The following is a 19,128-nucleotide window of genomic DNA, read 5'->3' as shown; positions in this document are numbered from 1 at the left end:
TATCAAATTTACAATATTACATCTTCATCGTGACAAAATTAAAGTTACATCATGTGACAAAAATCACAGCTTAATCATGTGACAAAATCACAGCTTAATCATGTGACAAAAATCACAGCTTAATCATGTGACAAAATCACAGCTAAATCATGTGACAAAATTACAGCATTATCATAATTACAATATTACAGATTCATTGAATCAGCAATATTACAGCTTCGTCATGTCAGCAAAATTACAGGTTTATCATATTTACAATATTACAGCTCCTTCAAACACTACAGCATTATCATGTGATAAAATCACACATTCAACAATTGACCAAATCACACCTTCATCACGTGAAAATAATCACAGCTTCATCACGTGACAAAATCACAGCTACATTATGGGACAAAATCACAGCTTCATCACGTGACTAAATCACAGCTATATTATGGGACAAAATCACAGCTTCATCACGTGACAAAATCACAGCTTCATCACGTGACAAAATCACAGCTATATTATGGGACAAAACCACAGCTTCATCACGTGACAAAATCACAGCTATATTATGGGACAAAATCACAGCTTCATCACGTGACAAAATCACAGCTTCATCACGTGACAAAATCACAGCTTCATCACGTGACAAAATCACAGCTATATCATGGGACAAAATCACAGCTTCATCACGTGACAAAATCACAGCTTCAGCAAATTTGAGCAGTTCGTACTCAGAAACTTCCCTTGTGTTAAGAAACCAATCTGCATATTCTGAACAAGGATCCCATATGTTGAGAGAAGGAAAATACTACAAATCAAAACGTATCTTCGTTCCCAAAACCACCCAAAAAGCAAATAGAAGAAAGAATAGTCCATTGTACGATTCCGACTATATCATACACAGCTTTTTGAAAGCGTTACTAAGGCCTTGAGTCTTGTAACTCTGCTCTTTGAGCGAGAGAGGCATGACACTCTTTTACTACAGTTAATATTGTCTATAACGCCTGAGTCAGGGTTTCTTGCTCTCTGTCGTCCATTGCTAGATCATCTTTGATGTCTTGTGGAATGAATGCTCTGGCCAATCTCTGGATAAAAGTTGGTAAACAAAAAGTTCGTAATTCAATATGTGCATGCATGATTTTATTTCAAGTATAGTTCAAGTATTGAACTTTCTCACATATAAGGTATTCGTTGTTTTGGAGGGTGTAACATTGAACATTAGAAGACATTGAACATCGCAAAATCAGCATTCAGCCACAAAATACCAAATACAAAACACAAAACACAGTGAGTTTGTTGTTTAACGCCGCACTCAAAAATATTCTAGTTATATGACGGCGGTCTGTAAATAATCAAGTCTGGACCAGACAATCCAGTGATTGACAACATGAGCATCGATCCACGCAATCGGGATACGATGACATGAATCAACCAAGTCAGCGAGCCTGACCACCCGATCCCCTTAGTCGCCTCTTTCTACAAACATGGGTTGCTGAAGACCAAATCTAACCCGAGGTATTCTTTTTTTATAGTATACAGCCGGACATATAGTCGAAATAGTCGAAATATAGAACAGATCCTTTCAGCACTTTATGTCATGGAAAACATAAAAGAGTAAGTTTGTTGCCCCTCTTTCTCTTTTGGCCAACTTTGGGTTGTTGTTTTATCGCAAATGAAATGGGTTTTTTCTCCGATAACTTGAAAATGTTACCTGCTTGACTGATGTCCCATCTGACTTCCAAACAGAGTAGACCATCCAACCTGGGGTCGGTAGAACTAAGGCTACAGATATAAGCCAGCCAATCACAGTTGCCCATTCAGGATAGAAGTAGTCACCATATTTTGGAGGACGGTACACGTAGAAGGCGTATACTAGTATAGTCTGGAAACGATTTTTTAATAAGTCCTTTATACTATTCTCACAAGCACAGCCCATCACATAAACTTCAATAAATGCCGAACAAGATGGGATATTTCGCGAACGAGCTAAATGATTCAGAGATTGTCGTTCGTGAAGGTTGTAGTTCCTCGCAAAAGTTATTCTCTACATTAACTTGTAGACGAGCAATATATATACATCTATTACATGATGATACAATAAATGAATGTTTGCAGCGGTTAAAAGATCTATAAGTGATGTTGCGTTGACATATTTAGCCCCTGTCTTGTAAAACACAACACAGTAAAGTACAAAATGCATGTCTTGTGTCATTACAAGGGATAGACATTGATGATCCTCACCTCCTTTCAACAATTAGTCACGTGGATTACGAGAATGGCCAATCGTAGAATGGGCTTCTCAAATCTGGACTGAAAACCTAAGTAGGTGAAACCAATAGTTGGTTTAATTTTAGGACCGACATGGGTTCGATGTGTGAAGCCCATTTCTGGTGTCCCCCGCCGTGATATTGCTGAAATATTGCTAAAAGCGGCGTGAATGACCATAGATTAAAACGGACAAATGCACCAGGTGAGGTGAGGTGAAATGGGGTTTAACGTCGCGTCCAAGATTATTGCACTTTTATAACGACGTGCATGTACGTATGTGTGTTTGTGTGGCTGCTTGTACTTGTCCGTACTGATGCCGATTTATAGTGCTAGCCAACTGAGATACCATGCCGCAGTTTAACATGAATACCCCAATCAGACACAGTATACTGTCTCCGAGCCGACCAGTCCTTGTTTTAGCCCCTTAATGCAGAGCGCCAGACAGGGTAACGACAGACCAATACACTAGGCTTACTAGGTAAGTACAAACATAACTGAAAACACGTGGAATATGCATGATCTCTCAGTGGACAATACCCTACGAGGGGACAGCAATTTACACTCTCATTCAAATTGCTTTGAAATATCATGTATTTGCATGAATGTTTGCAGCGGTTAAAAGATCCGTAAGTGAGGTTGCGTTGACATATTTAGCTCCTGTCTTGTAAAACACAACACAGTCGAGTATATAATGCATGTCTTGTGTCATCACAAGGGATATACAGGGATGATCCTCACCTTTCAGCAATTAGTCATGTGGATTACGAGAATGGCCAATCGTAGAATGGGCTTCTCAAATTTGGACGTAAAACCTAAGTAGGTGAAACCAATAGTTGGTTTAATTTGAGGGTCGATTTGGGGTCGATGTGTGAAGCCCATTTCTGGTGTCCCCCGCCGTGATATTGCTGAAATATTGCTAAAAGCGGCGTAAATTCATACTCACTCACTCACTAATTTTAGGAATTGTAATATCTTTTTGGGTGTCCTTTTTGTTTGCTTTAGATCTCTGATGTAAGAACTTACAACAGGCTTGAAATCTCTATATGGAATAAGAAAGAAAAAAGCGTACATATGTTAACTCTACAATGTCAATTCAATGAAGACATATAGTCGCGATATGGCTGAGATATAGCTGTCGCGACGTTACATTTGCACTCCCATATTGTTGTCAACCTACTGTTCTGATGGCATAATGTTTTCACTTGTGACGTCAAGAACAGTAATTGTGTAACAAAATCGTAATGGGTCCAGGCGACGTCATATTTCTACTGACCAGTCAGCACTAAGAAGCACCAAGATGGGAGTGGATACTTGAACGTGGAACGCCATTGTTGTCAGGCAAGTAATCTGATGATGTAATGTGTTTTACTTTGTGACATCATAGACACTGATCGTAATGGGGGAACGTGACGTCATATAGCTTCAACTGACCATTCACAATCAGGAATCTCTAATGTGGGTTATTATAGGAAAGTCATGACAGTCGGTCAAGAAGGAAATAGTTGTAACGCCTCACCATCAGCAGGCCAGGAGTGATGTACTTTATAAGGAACGTCAACCATCTGGGAATAGTTTTACCATACATCTCCACTGTGCACATGTCAAGTCTGATCACACCTGTAACGAAGATCTAGACAATGTTATAGACAAGACAATAGGCACATGGATTAAACGAGTGCGCCGGGTGACAGGTGTTGTCATTAGATTTTTGTTTCTTTTGGCAGACGTTGTTTTAATAAACATACAGTAGTTATGCCGCTGATGTCCTCTGTAACATATTTTGGTCACGTGTTACTTTAGGTCTGCCAGCCTATCGGTATTGCACCATTGCTTCCTTTAATGACATTCTTGAAGTTTTGAAATATGTTTTGAAATATGAATTTTACGAAACTCGTTTCATCTATCATTTCTGGAAAAAGTAGTGATTGGTTTCAAGAAGGTCTTACCAACCACCCAGGCCAGTACCAGACACTCCACCACCCCAAACAACATCACGGGAGGGACAGCAGAGTACCAGTCTACGAGGGTCAAGAGGTAGATACCACCCTGCGAGGAGAACGTATACACGATACCAATGGAGAACGATGAAGATAAAGGTATGCATGTGTACATGCAAGATATATTTCAGCTGAATAAGAGATTCAGTTACAAACGTTTGATCGGGGTTACAAGTCAAAGCCTTGGTAAAGCTTTTAAAAGGTTTCATTCAGACATTTGGAGAACGTTTCGAAATCTGACGCATCTGTGACCAAAATGTCCGATGCAGTTCCCGTGTGAAGACTTGAAGTGACTTTGCATGCGTGTGCGGCGGGCGCCACCAGTTGGACAGAATACGCTCACCTGGTGTCATCACTATTTGATAGGGATTAAGAATAGCTTATTATATGTCGGAATTGTACAACAGACTCGTCTTCTTAGCATTGTAGAGAGGTTTTGTCACTTTTATTTAATTAATTAAACGTAATTGGTTATTATGTAACAATGCACCAACGAAAACCAACGTTGGTAAAAGATTATACAAGTTTCCCGTACGACTTTGTTGCACAAGATACTATGTAATGTGGGTAACCCTTCAAGATTCGTGGTGATGAGAGTATACACCATTCATACACATATGTATTTAACAGGGACTGGTTTATAAGTGGGCGAGCGAGTCCAAATTTGATGCTCCGTTTTATCAGCCACAAAGCGACAACAGTAAGGTAAATAGGAATATAAACACATTGGATAGATAAATATATAACATATTTTTTAAAGAAATGTCAACTACGCTAGTCGCATGTTATGTAAACAATATTCACGGTTTATGAAAAAGACCGACTTCTTAAAGAACTTTAAAAATGCATAGATTATCCGAACCATTGTGGCAATAAATTTCATAAGTATCGAAATCATCGCTGTAAGTATGATCAAATTGGCTTTACAAGTTTGCTGCTGAAGATATCAAGTCATGTGGGTGATCTCCCTTAATGGGTTGAGCTAAAAATAGCTCATACACATTATGCGCATGATCATAGCCTTATTATAAGGGACTAGTGAAAAGGAATACCTGTGTAGTGTACGGGAGAGTCAGAAGGAAAGAGGGAATAAAGACGAGAAGAAGAAGCAGCCACCGGTGTCTGGTCAGCTTAGGGAACTGGTCAGAAAGTGTCTCCGACAGTATCTCCAAACTCGGCATCTGTGAAACAACAAGAACCTCGACAATTGACCATTTCATAACTGTAAATACGCAACAAATATATAGCTATATAGATTGTTCCCTGTTCCCTGTTCCCTGCCAGCAGATAAATAATTTATCATTAATCATTTACTTCCATTTTAGATTCATTTCTCCTAAGCCCAAGTCATTCAAAGAATATTTATGTTTACCACCGTTTTAAGTCGCATTTTAGATTGATGACTAACATTGCGTGCAATCGCCAACAGCTGGAGTGATGGTATAAATCATGCTAAGGCACGGTGCAGGAAGCAGAAGTCCCACCGTCCAGAGTATGGTTGCGCAGTTTGGTTACTGGCGATCTATAGCCCATTTCTGTATTGTGCTGTTAAATGATATCTTATACTTTTACATGGTCTCAAACTAGTTCCAAATAACATCTTCGATAATCTAGTTATTTTTACTGTCCTTCGATGACAGGATTTAGTAAATCTAACTCTATATGTTATTACTGTATAACTTTGCCTCGTCACAAAATGGCCGAAATATTCCCGATGTGACGTTACATTTTAACTCACTCACTCAGTAAATTGAATTGTTTTGTTTGTAATCTGTTTTCTTGAAAACGATCTTATATTTATATATTTCTGTATCAAGGTATATCCGTATGGATCAGGGCCAAGACAATATATTCTATAATAGTTCTTTTTACCGTTGTATCAAGGCCCAACGTCATCATCATCACAAAGACCAGCACCGACCACAACTGGGGCAAAGGGAGATAAGTCACTGCTTCCGGTAACACTGAGAATGCCAGATTAAGACCTAAAAACGAGTTGAGAGAGAATGAGTTGGTTGTATTATCATATTACAATCCTCCTACACTGAAATTCAACACACAATGTAAACAGGTTTAAGTGCTGTCTCGTGAACATCTGGGTTAGTATTGATCTTCAACAACCGTAGTCCGTGATGCGTACAGAATACCTTTTACTTAATTTGAAAAAATGTTTCCATGTGTCCGTAATGCCTTATGCGTAGAGACGCGTGAACATTCCGGGGATAGAATAGGTCTTCAGCAACCCAGCTTGCCGTTAAAGGTGACTATGCTTGTTGTAAGAGGCGAATAACGGAATCGGGTGGTCAGACTCGCTGACATGATTCATGCATGTCATCGTAATCGAATTGCACTGATCGATGTTCATCAATATCAATCACTGGATTGTCTTGTCCAGATTTCATTATTTACCGACCGACGTCACATGGATGGAATATTACAGAGTGCGGCGATAAACAAAAAAACAAAAAAACAAAATGCTACATAATTAACAGAAACAAACCTGATGACTGGAAGTCGTCCATGTCGACCCCGGTCACGTAAGCCATGTGCCCCAACACCGTGAAGATAGACAGTCCACAGAAGATGGTGATCAGTGGGTCCACGATGCAAGCGATCAGAGCCACTCTGGTAAAAAGATGTCGGTATACTGTGACATGAATCTGCTCTTTTGTCATACTGCTTCTTTTCCCACGGTAGTAACGGCACTGTAGCTCACCTGGATATGTAGTCAACAGCTTAAAATATCAAATAAAGACATTTTAAAAATATTATATATAAATATATGAATACATAAATAAACTAACACTATAATGGAATGTGTTTCTTTGTTGTTTTACCCCGCTTTGCCAATACACACCCCTCACCCCAACTCAACCACGTGTCGACTCCGGTTAAGAATAGGACCCCAGAGAGAGAGAGAGAGAGAGAGAGAGAGAGAGAGAGAGAGAGAGAGAGTTGGGTGTCTTTGTCTGTGGGTGGGGGTGGGGGGTAGGTGTGGGTAGGGGTGCAGACTGGTACAGATAAACCGTCGATATACATATTTATATACATATTGCGAGAGTAGTTGTCTACATCAGTGGAGAACCGCCTCAGGATTATGGAACCGCCTCAGGATCATGGAACCAAGATGGCGGCACATCCGTTTCCGGTCACGTGACCTGCGCAGTGCATGATGGGTACCTGCGCGTGCCTCCAAGATAGCGTCACTTCCGTTTCCGGTGGCGTGCGCCTCCAAGATGGCGGTGCTTCCGTTTCCGGTGGCGTGCGCATCCAAGAGGGCGGCACTTCCGTTTCCGGTGGCGCACGCCTCCAAGAGGGCGTTGCCTCCGTTTCCGAGAGAAGGAGGGGGAAACCCGGAGAAGCGCCCGTAAAAGGTGAACGTGATCGACATTGAAAGAAGCGCGTCAAAAATCGTTTGTAGTTGTTGTTGTTGTTGTTCTACACATAGACGGGGTGGCGGTGGTGAAGGGAGGGAGGGAGGGTGGTGGTGGTGAAGGGAGGGAGGGAGGGAGGGAGGGAGGAGACGGGTTCATGGTGTGGGTTGGAGGGTCGTCAAAGCAAAGGAGGATAGTTGTCTTTTGGGTGAGATGGCGATCCTGTTTTGTTTTTCTTCATCCTACAGACCACACAACACGACTATGGGTTCAACTTTTTTTAATCCCCCGCTCATATGAACCAACACAACAAAACAAAAGTCACAGGATTAGGGGCGTCCCTGTGACTTTTGTGAACATGAACGTATGTACACGTATGTGAACGTATGTGAACGTATGTACAGTTTGAAAAAAAAGAACTTTTGCCACTTTGATAGTGAACGTATGTACATTCCTAAAACGCAGTGAACGTATGTACACTCCTCAATCAGGAATGTTGACAGTCAGGTGATCGTAGGTTCAGTGAACAAGTGTCAGTTCAATAAGGGCAGAAAGGTTGATTCTTTTGATGTAGGGTACGCGTCTGGGCACTCAGTCGAAAGGCAGGCATCTCATCCACAGGAACGGAGGTAGACACTTTGGTATGAAACCATGCTAATACCGTGGCATCATTCTTGCTGGTGTCCTTCCAGTCCAACGTATCTAACACTTGATTAAAAGTCCACCCACGCACGGGATAGGTCAGCATGTAGAGACAGTACACCCCACACAACGTGCTGTATCCATGTTGTTAGGGGCGTGTATTCCATCGTTGTTGAATCTGACCCATGCGATTCAAAGTCTCTTTAAACAGGGGTAATGAATACAGTCCATAGCTATCCATCATTTCCACGGATCCAGGAGCTGGACGATAGATGCTCACCCAGTGTGTGCCAGGTTGATCGCTTAAATCCGTGTTGATCACGTAGGCTTTGGGGTAAAAGGGGTCATCCTGTTGCCATCCCAGTCTGGCAAAGTCATCTCTGGCCAGGGTGCCCCGGTAGATGGCATGAAGTGGTTCGTCATCAGCCACGAGGGCTTCTAAATCCAAGGTGCTCAACCCGAGTGGTTCATCCATGGTTCCTTGTAGGAGGAGAAAAAGTGTGGCATGACCGTCTGTCGCTGCTCTTTTTATACCATCATCGCATTCCGGAAACGATCTATTTCCAGAACATTTTCGTATTCCTCATAGCAGATGAGGGTGGCTGGGTCCTCGAGAGCTTGGCCAAACTGGATTTCCAAAGCCAGCTTGCCAGTGTGTCGAGGGTAGTTGATGCTTTCATCAGCGCCAAGGTCTGGGGTGAGATCCACCACCCACAAGGTGTAACCTTGAGTAAAGGCCTTGGGAGTCAGTTCGCAGGTCTCAGGTCGCCATAGCTGCCCCGTATTTCGGAACAGATTCATGTAGACTTGTTTCAAATTGGCGCTGTTGTTGCTGAAGTCGCTTTTCATTTCCGTGCCATGGACTTCCTGGCCGTTGACTTTGAGCTTCATCATGGTGACATGATTGTGTTTGAAGTTGTACGGATTCTTCTCTTTGATTCCTACGTAGGCACTATTGTTCACCAGTCCCAGGACCACGCGTTTTGGTAATTGGCCACCGATGAGGTGATCCTTGTGAAAGTCCCTACCGCCTCTCGGGATGTCATGGGCAGTCACATGCACACGTGAAAGGGGATACTTGGCAGTCACCCCAGCATTCAGACTGGACACATGTGTTTCTCGGACAGCAGGATCGATGTTGAGCTGACGGACATAGAATTCGGCTTTGGTCAGCGCTAGTTTGTAGGCACCATCAGCAGCACACATGAAGAAGAACTCATCGGGACTTCGTAGCAATTCCAGTTTCATAGGGACACCATCCAGCAGATAACGGTCTTGAAGAAACAGGTCACAGTGTAGACGGCCTGTAAGTTCCACTTCTTTGGTGGGTACGATAAGATCGCGTCGCGTTCTGACACCTGTGTTTCTTGTGTTCGCATCTGCATCAGGATTGAAGACGTCCATTTTACCAGCATCGTCGGTGAACCATCAAGGACATAGAAGGTGAGATGTTTTGGCTCCTGTACCATAACTCAGAAGGGTTTCCAAGTAGGCTCTGTAAGGGTAAGTGCCCATGGAGGGTGTGATCTCCAACTGATTGTGTCCTACTTGCAGCCGCACTTCGCGAAACAGGGAATGCATCACATTGTTGACTGTCGATACGGGGTTATCCGCTAGAACGGTATCCGTGCCATCATCTTTCGTCACTCGTAGACATACTCTCAGGTAGCACTGTTTCAAATCAATGTAAGCGTTCACAGGATTGGAAATGTTAAACTGGAGTGGTCCTGCTACAGAGGGTGGTGCAAAGGGACAATAGCGAATCCACTGACCCTCTTGCACAGAGGTGGACACAGGGGGTATAGTAAAGAGATCCAACTGGGCCTTTGAACATTCGCAAGCATCTCGGCGCATCATGATGATGGATGTTTCACCCTTTTCTCTGCCTTGAAGGACGTCTGGTCAGGTTGAAAGTCTGATGAGGACTGACCTTTAAACCGTTTTTCTTTTTCTTTTACGCTGGTGGTGGGTGGTGGTGGTGGTGGTGGTGGTTGGGACGACTTTACGGCTTTTAGGGGGTCTCGGCTCCTCACGTTCCTCCAAGACATCCATCAGGGCTGCTGTGCCGCGATGTTTCAAACTCTCTGACCATTTGCGTTTGCCTCCAACCACATCACTCACCAACCCAGGCAGGATCTTTTTACCCATCTTGAGCACCGATGTTCCGGCAGATTTAAGGAAAGGCAACGCCATCTTCAAGATACCTCCAAGACCACTGCCACGTTGATGATAACGTCCTTTGTATACTTTGATACCACTCCCACGCTGGCCAAACTGTCCTCGATTCATCTGGTGTGCCATTGCGTGTCCCAACATGTTGTTTTCTGCGTTAGTAGCGGCGTCTGAAGTGAAGTGTCACGATGGCTTTCCCCATTTGAAATGTCACGGGTCGCCCTGTGTCGTCCATGATATAGAGTTTAATACCGTCAAAGGAACCATGACGCAACCCAAGGTAGTGAATGTGCTGAGGGCTTTTAATCACCACACTCTCTTGCATCATCTTCTTTGACACAGGCACGTAGATCAGCAAGGGAGCCATCGTATTGCCCACAATTTGATCTTCGACCAGGTTGGTGTAAATGTACACAGTATCAAATCCTGACAGACGATGTGCTTTTGTGTCACCTGTGATTTCCACATAGCCACCGGGATGGGAGTAGCCCCCACTTGCCAATGGGCCGAGGCAGTCAAGGGAACGGCCGTCTCTGTGTAGGTTTTATAGTCCTCCTCACCGAGGAGCGGTAGTTGAACAAATCCGAGCATTCTCGAGAGTGGACTTGGCATGATCACTTCCGTGGAATAGAGTGGTCCACGAGTATTTCCCATGAGAGGATGATTGATTGCTACTTCTTGAGGGGCTTGCAATCACACCTTTCCATCTTCAAGCATGTCAAATCGAAGACTATCTGCGGGATACTTGACATCAATGACAAACCGTCTTCCATCACTTTGGACGCTGTCTGAGGGCTGTTCTTTCAAGACATCCGTAATATGTTCCTGAATCAAACGGTTGAGGGTTTTCACCAAATCTTCAGATGAATAGACGCCTTTCTCGATAGGAATCTTCTTGCTTTCATAATGGACGACACCATACTGTGGCTGTGGTATAGCGCTCCCCGCGCTTTCATACACAAGGGTGTCTTTTTTCAGTTTGAGGTTCAGCGCAAACCAGTCAAAGGGTGGGGCGACGTTGTACCATGTCATCGGAAAGTGAACTTCGCTGACGCCCACCTCCCACTGTTGACGGTCCAGATGCAGAGGATAAGGCAACTTTATTTCATACGCATTGACGGTGTTGTTTGGATAGATGTCCATGGAGGCATCACTGGGCAGGGTCATGTAAAAGTCTTGTTTCGAAAAAAAGGTGACAGCCATGATGACGTGAGTTAGGGTAGAAAACTCTGGGTGGATGAGGTATCAAGTTGAAGTCTTCTGGTGGACGGGGTCGTCGTGGGTATGCCTGGTGAGGCGGCCAAGGTGGGTGGTGCAAGTATGTATCCCAAACAACTGGAAAGCAGGGCTGTCCACAACTGTTTCTCTCCGTGATCCAAGGCCAACTGTACCATGCTCATGATGATCACGCCATATATCACAATGATCTGAGCAAAAAACACGACTTCACTACGGGGTAACGTCATGCCCAAACAACACCAAGGTGAGTGTCGGCGCTGTTGATGACGAGGTGCAGCAGCAAGGGGTGGTTCATCGGTACCCACGGATGCTGAGAGGCTTCTCTGCAGAGGTGATGACGGTGGTGGTGGTGGTGGCGGTTCTGTCATCGCGTGTGTCCACCCTCTGAATGAGTCTGAGAGACAGCATGCTCCTTATTTTATCTGTAAATGATCTGCAGGGATCCACGAATTAAAACTGGCAGGGTAACCAGTCCATTTCACCAAGACCTCTTCTTGACCCTGTTTTGGTCCTGGACGTCTTTTTAGCATGCGATCCACGGCATACACATCGTCTGTTTTCAAGATGGGTTGTAATTCTTCAGGGTAAAAAGTTCCTTGGAGGACTTCACCATGATCATCTTTGATCCGATACACAGGTGGTATTCTCCCTGTCACCAACCGGTCCACCGTAAACAGTTCGGTGGTCCAATTGGGGAGATAACCTTTCTCAAAGGTGCCTTTGGTTTTGTTCAGACGTACACGGGTGCCCGGCAGTAAAAGAGAGGGGGATCTTGTCTTGGGGGACGACAGTCTTTGAGCTGTTATTTTCTTTTTGCGCTGAAGCCGTTGTTGTTGTTTTTCCTCCATGTAGTCTAACACCCAAATTTCTGACAGGGGATCTCCTGGGAGGACGTCCACAGGTCGCTGGCCAATGGTCCGATGCACACGACGGTTGTACGACTTGATCAACTGGGGTAAGACTTTCAAATAGTGTCTGGTCCCATGCTGTGTAAAGTATCGCCACATTTTATTTTTCAGAGTCCTTTGAAACCGTTCCACCACGGCTGCTTTCGTTTCAGGATTTTGACTGGTGTAGAAATGAATGCCATGTTTCGTCATGAGAGCCTGGAAAGGACGGTTGACAAATTCTCTGCCTTTGTCTGTTTGCAATTGAGGAGGGAGTCGATCTTTGGCTTGTTGCATCAGCAAGGTTTGAAAACCCTCTGTCAAAGCAGAACTGCTCTTGGCCTTCAGGGGTTGCACCCATGCCATCTTTGAAAACACATCGATCACGCACAGCAGATATTTGAATCCTTCGTTGTCGTCTTGAAAGGCAATCATGTCACTCAAGTCTGCTTGCCACAGTTCATCGACCCCTCCCACACGATAGTGGTCTCTGGGAAAGGAGCGTCTGGCTGGTTTGTGCAAGGTGTAGGTACTTTTGGTTTGCAACCAACGCTTGATTTGACTTTGCGATGGCTTGGTTTTCTTCTTGCTTTTACTGGTTCTTGCATCTTGAGCGTGGATGCGTGCTGCTTTCCACAAAGGTCGCCAGCCTCCAAAACTTGCAGGATGTTCAGGATGAAAGTAGGTTTTTTCCAACCAGGCCGTCCAAAGGGAAGTAGGAAATCCTTTGTTTTGTTTCCCTGCAGCAGCAGCAGAGGGAAGAATGCTCTGTCGCGTCTTGGTCTGTCGCTTCATTTCTCTCAGACTGATGCCACTTCCTACATGAATGGCCTTTTTATAGAGAAGGGGAGAGATTTTTTTTTTTTTCTTAGGTGGTGCTAAAGGGTATCCATGAACCTCGCCTGTTGATGACTCTGTCCTGTTTGGTATCAGATGGAGGTGGAGTCATCAACCATGGGATTGACATCACATCTTTTTCTTCCTCCACTGTTGGATCCACTTGCCACGAAGGAGGTGGGGGTGGCATCTCATCTTCTTCTTCTTCTTCTTCTTCTTCTTCTTCTTCTTCTTCTTCTTCCGCTTGTGGATCCAGCTGCCGCCTCCTTCTTCTTCTTCTTCTCTCTTTGTGACTTTGCGGGGAGAACGTGGGGAGGGAGAACTGGGTTATGGGTGTTTCTGGTGTGGCATGAGGATGGTGTTGCTGCTGCTGCTGCTTCTGCATCCATTGCCATCGTTGAGGATTTCCAATTATTTCATGAGGGACATGACTGTTGGCCAAATGGTGACTCAAAATGGTCCAACCTGCAGGTCCCTCTTTGGTTTTCCGGTGACGCACTAAATCGTTGATCAAGTCCACCATGTGTGTGCCAGGGACAGGTTTCCCTTCCACGGTCAGGGTTCCCTCTGGAGCCCAACTCAAGTCGGGATTGTTTTGAATCCTTGTCATCAAATTCATGGCTTTACTGGACATGGCTTTAGGAACACTCATGACCACTTCGTCTATCACTTGTTGAGGAGGGGCAGGTCTACCTGTGGTGTCCATTGTTGATGGTGATGACGGTGGTAGTGGTGGTGTCACTTTGGGTTGTAGTGGTTTGATGGTGTTGCTGTTGTGGTTGTGGTTGTTGTTGTGCTGTTGGCGCTGCAACTCTAGCATGTGTTGCAACAGTTGGTTGTATTCTTGTTCCCGCATGTGAAAAGGCTGCTGTGACCTCTGCATCAACGCGTCCATCTCTTCCAAATTTTGGAGACGTTTCTTTTCCAAGAGAGGGGTATGAAGTGTCTGACGATGACGTTGTTTGGTGGCTTGTAGACTTTGCCATGTGTCTTCAGACACCAACACCATCTTGCGTGCGTACTTCATGGTGGCACACCACACACTGATCCCAACCTTCCTGGTGTCAGACCATTTATTACTTTCCTCCAAACAAAGAGGCTAGGGCAGAACCAATAAGAGGTATGAGTCCTCCTAATAATCCTCCTCCATGTTGAAGAAGTTTACGTTTCTTGCTTAGAGGTACTTGTTTTTTCATGAGCGTATTCAAGACTTTACCGTGTCGTTGCAAGTTTTGACGTTGCGTCGTGGTCATGGGAATATTGCCTGCATACAAGTTCACCACACATTCACAAAGGGCACGGATGAGATCAGTAGGAGCATGTTTGAGAATGGCTTTGCGCATCGCTGGAGCGGCAGCACACAAATGACACAGAGCGTGTTTCTGTTTCCTGAGGCACTGAGACATCTTTCTTGCATGGAGGTGTTAGCCTGAATGAGTCACCTATCTGCAGCTTCTCTCTTTTATCAGGCAGTGGCAGGAGGGAGTTGCAACTGTTGATCTGACTTCTTGGACTTTCTTTGGGTCCGCATGTGCACCAATCGTCTGAGAGCATCAGCTTGATATGCTTTCATGACATTTTCATGAGCCTTTACTTTTGGCTTAGTAGTCATCGTTGTTTTTGTTGTAGGTCGGTGGCGTCTGGTGTTACCCTGTTTGAGGAGTGGTGCTTGAAGATAATTTTGCCATTGCAACAGAATGCGTGTCAAGACCCCTGCAAGTGTTCCACTACCACTGCGTTGCATCAGGTAGTCAAGACGTTCATCCATAGGCAGACGTGGATTGACAATTTTAGTCAGGGTATCATTATGTCTCTGCAACCACGTCTTATGTTGAGCTTTCAATGGGATGTGTCCTGCTCTCAGGTTCCGCACGACAATCGCAAACCACTGCAAAAGACGATTTCTTCCTTTGACGGCAAGGGTTGTCGCATCCCTTGTCGGAAAAATAGACTGTCTCTTGTCTTTTTTCTTCCTTTGTGGGGTGTCCTGCTGCCGCACATATTTGTGAAATACAGAGGTCACAAGTCCCTGTAGCGATGAGGGGGAGACCATACTGTCATAGACATCATTCACCATCTCTTTGTCTTTGTTCTTTCCCTTTGTAGGATGAACCTGTTTCCGTCTCTGCCCCATGATGGAAGTAGGTCAACTGAAGGAAGGTCTGAGGGTTCACCTCCTTTTATGAAAGTCTCTTCATCTCATAGGATCAGCACATACACGAGGGGTAATTCGGATCTCGAAAACAGGCGGGCGCGTACGCGATGGTCTTGCAACGTGGTGGGCTTCAAGTCCAAGAACAGGTAAGTGTAAGGCTCTCGGGTAGCGTCTTCATAGGCTTCACGCAGAAAAGGAACTTTGCCTGGAAACACCTGGCGAGCCAGACTGTCGATCTGCGATGCATCTCTCGGATTTTTAAAGAGGACCATGTAGTGAGCATTCAGATTGATGGTGCGATGTTGCGGCGATTGAGCAAACAAGTTCTGAGTGAGATATAGCACAGATGTGTTTCGGTGATGACTTTTCTTGGTGAACCATCGCAGTACTTCGGTTTCTTCTTCTTTTGTATTGTCCCCCAGCAAATCATCGATGACCAGCCAACGTGGGGCCACCCCTTTTTCGGGCAAGGCACGATCCGCTTGTTTCATGCTGTGGACAAACTCAAGAGCGACCCCTAAGTGGTCTGCAATCTCTTCCAGTTCATGATGAAGCGGTTGCCATTCGCTGTACACCCACACGATGCGATGGGGTGATGTATCCAACACCTCGGGGTGATGCATCTGCTCCATACATGATTTCACAAAGGAACTTTTTCCTGATCCCGTGGGTCCCGCAATGAACATCGTAAAAGGATGCCGTAGGGTCAAAGGGCTGGTCATGACCTCTTCATCATCATGTGATGCCATCCTGTGTTCTGGCTGACTGACACCAGGCAACTGATCCTTTCAAGCATGACCTTTCTCTTTTATCTGTTATTTTTTTCTTCCTATCTCTCCCATGACCCATACAATTTCTTATGAAAAAAAGAAACACAACGGTCGGTCCGATTTAGAAAACCAGGGGCTCAGACCAACTGTCGGAAAGAACCCATCAGCACGATGCGTTTTCGACCAATCAGGAAGCAGGGTGTCAGTGCCTCTCCTATAAAAAGAGCGAAGCCACGCACACCGTCACAGTCGAGCACTGAAGGAGAGATCAACCATGTCGTCTCGATGCAACTGTCTGACGTGCCAGACCAACAGTCAACAATGCCAGCGGAGGATGAAAGTCTATTCGTGGACAATAGTGGGTTACCCACGGGGTGAATCGGAGACGATCCTATCGCAGAGCCCACACTGGTTTAAGAACAAGTCTGAGGCTATGTCAGCATTACAACAAACTATTCAACGCAGAATTGACATACCCGACTGTTGGGGTGGTCCGTATTATTATCTAGTATCGAGATCAAGGAAAGTAATGTAATCAAGGAGACAACCCTTGTCCAGCTTGTTTCCAGTTTGTTTTCCAACGGCCCTTTTCAGGGCCACCCATCTCTCCTGAAAGACAACTTTCCTCCTTTGCTTTGACAACTCTCCAAACCAAACCATGAACCCGTCTCCTCCTCCTTTCCTCCCTCCCTCCCTCCCTCCCTCCCTCCCTCCCTCCCTTCACCACCACCACCACCACCACCACCCTCCCTCCCTCCCTTAACCACCGCCACCCCGTCTATGTTTAAAACAACAACAACAACAACAACAACAACAACAACAACAACAAACGATTTTTGACGCGCTTCTTTCAATGTCGATCCCGTTCACCTTTTACGGGCGCTTCTCCGGGTTTCCCCCTCCTTCTCCCGGAAACGGAGGCAACCCCCTCTTGGAGGCGTGTGCCACCGGAAACTGAAGTGCCGCCCTCTTGGATACGCACGCCACCGGAAACGGAAGCGCCGCCATCTTGGAGGCGCATGCCACCGGAAACGGAAGTGACGCTATCTTGGAGGCACGCGCAGGTACCCATCATGCACTGCGCAGGTAACGTGACCGGAAACGGATGTGCCGCCATCTTGGTTCCATAATCCTGAGGCAGTTCCATAATCCTGAGGCGGTTCTCCACTGATGTCGACAACTACTTGCGAGTGCTGGTCAAATATAACAAAAATCACACAGGTCTATTTAAATACTCACCTGTAGCAGTTGCTGTTCGGCTGGTTGTGACTGGACACTGTATTCGCAATCCCCTTACTGGTCCCCATGGAATGAAGAGCGTAACCACAGGCCTCGATCCACATCTGTGGAGAAGATGAAGCACAATGCATACGTCCTGATATATCTGTAATATTGCTAAGTTTGTGGATAAACAAAACACTAACAACAACAAAGAACACTGAAAACGTCTCACATATATAAAAAAAGTTGAAACTAGTAACTTATTACATCGTTGTTGAAAATAAAGTTCTAAACCTACTGTGGGGCTTTTCAGCTTTCCAAAGTCCGGCTTGATCATGTACAGAAGTCCGTCTAGTGCCCCTGGCAACAGGGACCCACGGATGAGTATGACGGTACACAGGATAAGGGGTAACATAAATGTCACGTACACAATCTGAAAGTGAAATATAGCTTTTTTTAATCAAATTCAATTAAGAATTTGTATATCGCATTTTCCAATTAAATACTGCTAAAATGCCTTTGGACCATGACTGATCTTGTCACAGGCTCTCTTGAAGAGACATATGTCGAGTGTCTTTTTGAAATTGTCAGATTTTCTGTGTCTCTGATATTTTGTGGCAGATTGTTGCATAGCAATGGGCCAGCATGTTGAAATGACCAATCGCCATATGTTTTGGCAAATGACTTTCATAATTTTCCTTTCTACATTTCTGCATGTAGTTCCCTTGATCACTATTAGATTCGATATGTCCCAACTTTCTAACTCATCATGCGAAAAGCCTTTTACTACATCAGGTGTCATTAGCATAATCCTGGAAACATTAGTTTTCTGACAAACCATTTCAAGGAAAGTGATCAATTAACAAATAAACTGAATTCAAATTAACGTAAATTATTTATTGAAAAAATATACTTCCTTAAAAACGCCAATGAAGGTTAAGAATAAATGGAAAATGAATACGGTGTATTTCCGATCAATTGTTTAAAAGTACCTTCCCCGTCACTCGAATTCCTCTGAGCAGCATGAAATACATGGCTACATAGGTCAAGGCCAGACATCCAAACAGTGGCCACCGTATGGAACCTGCATCGTCGAGACCATTCGAGATTTCCAGTGCATTAAATCTGTAACAGATATGTTCAATATCGACATGTCCAGTGCATTAAATCTGTAACAGATATGTTCAATATCGACATGTCCAGTGCATTAAATCTGTAACAGATATGTTCAATATCGACATGTCCAGTGCATTAAATCTGTAACAGATATGTTCAATATCGACATGTTCAGTGCATTAAATCTGTAAAAGATATGTTCAATATCAACATGTCCAGAGCCTTAAACCTGTAACGGATATGTTCAATATCAACATGTCCAGTGCATTAAACCTGTAACAGATATGTTCAATATCAACATGTTCAGTGCATTAAACCTGTAACAGATATGTTCAATAATTATTAACAAAACGTATTTGATCAGGGGAAAACAGCTAACTGCAGTTGTTACAGGCCAGTAGGGATTCAGAGTTGGAATACAACATTAGCAACCTAGGCGAATAAGTGGATCATTTTTAACCA

At 44.5% G+C, this 19,128-nt stretch overlaps 4 protein-coding genes across 4 annotated transcripts; all 4 read right to left on the bottom strand.

Annotated features, from left to right (window-relative positions):
* Positions 1-983: 983 nt before the first annotated feature.
* LOC139460785 (sodium-dependent dopamine transporter-like) lies at positions 984-6,799 on the bottom strand. The gene is made up of 7 exons (XM_071242258.1): positions 6,754-6,799; positions 6,126-6,238; positions 5,306-5,434; positions 4,203-4,302; positions 3,773-3,873; positions 1,700-1,870; positions 984-1,073 (listed from the first exon to the last, which is right to left on the bottom strand). The coding sequence occupies exons 1-7, from the start codon at positions 6,797-6,799 to the stop codon at positions 984-986; spliced, it is 750 nt and encodes a 249-aa protein (XP_071098359.1).
* A 1,998-nt stretch (positions 6,800-8,797) lies between these two features.
* LOC139460399 (uncharacterized protein F54H12.2-like) lies at positions 8,798-9,673 on the bottom strand. Its single transcript, XM_071241895.1, has one exon. The coding sequence runs from the start codon at positions 9,671-9,673 to the stop codon at positions 8,798-8,800; it is 876 nt and encodes a 291-aa protein (XP_071097996.1).
* Positions 9,674-13,435: 3,762 nt separating this feature from the next.
* On the bottom strand, positions 13,436-14,431 carry LOC139460398 (uncharacterized). Its single transcript, XM_071241894.1, has one exon. The coding sequence runs from the start codon at positions 14,429-14,431 to the stop codon at positions 13,436-13,438; it is 996 nt and encodes a 331-aa protein (XP_071097995.1).
* A 3,133-nt stretch (positions 14,432-17,564) lies between these two features.
* LOC139460894 (sodium- and chloride-dependent creatine transporter 1-like) lies at positions 17,565-18,584 on the bottom strand. Its single transcript, XM_071242369.1, has 3 exons — positions 18,543-18,584; positions 17,849-17,983; positions 17,565-17,672 (listed from the first exon to the last, which is right to left on the bottom strand). The coding sequence occupies exons 1-3, from the start codon at positions 18,582-18,584 to the stop codon at positions 17,565-17,567; spliced, it is 285 nt and encodes a 94-aa protein (XP_071098470.1).
* Positions 18,585-19,128: the final 544 nt, after the last annotated feature.

Source organism: Haliotis cracherodii, unplaced genomic scaffold, assembly GCF_022045235.1.
Source record: "Haliotis cracherodii isolate W230 unplaced genomic scaffold, xgHalCrac1.p SCAF_14, whole genome shotgun sequence".
Lineage (NCBI taxonomy): Eukaryota > Metazoa > Mollusca > Gastropoda > Lepetellida > Haliotidae > Haliotis > Haliotis cracherodii.
This window is presented reverse-complemented; position numbering and strand designations above follow the sequence as displayed.

What these genes read in the sequence shown, in the direction of transcription:
- LOC139460399 (XM_071241895.1), bottom strand. Translation starts at nt 9,673, where the DNA reads ATGGACGTCTTCAATCCTGATGCAGATGCGAACACAAGAAACACAGGT.
- LOC139460398 (XM_071241894.1), bottom strand. Translation starts at nt 14,431, where the DNA reads ATGAAGTACGCACGCAAGATGGTGTTGGTGTCTGAAGACACATGGCAA.
- LOC139460785 (XM_071242258.1), bottom strand. Translation starts at nt 6,799, where the DNA reads ATGGCTTACGTGACCGGGGTCGACATGGACGACTTCCAGTCATCAG. An exon ending in CTCTCCCGTACACTACACAG is followed by an intron (nt 4,303 to 5,305) that starts GTATTCCTTTTC and finishes TTCTCCTCGCAG; the next exon opens with GGTGGTATCTACCTCTTGAC. An exon ending in ATGGGACATCAGTCAAGCAG is followed by an intron (nt 1,074 to 1,699) that starts GTAACATTTTCA and finishes ACTTTTATCCAG; the next exon opens with AGATTGGCCAGAGCATTCAT.
- LOC139460894 (XM_071242369.1), bottom strand. Translation starts at nt 18,584, where the DNA reads ATGTATTTCATGCTGCTCAGAGGAATTCGAGTGACGGGGAAG. An exon ending in GAATTCGAGTGACGGGGAAG is followed by an intron (nt 17,984 to 18,542) that starts GTACTTTTAAAC and finishes TTTCACTTTCAG; the next exon opens with ATTGTGTACGTGACATTTAT. An exon ending in GAAAGCTGAAAAGCCCCACA is followed by an intron (nt 17,673 to 17,848) that starts GTAGGTTTAGAA and finishes TCTTCTCCACAG; the next exon opens with ATGTGGATCGAGGCCTGTGG.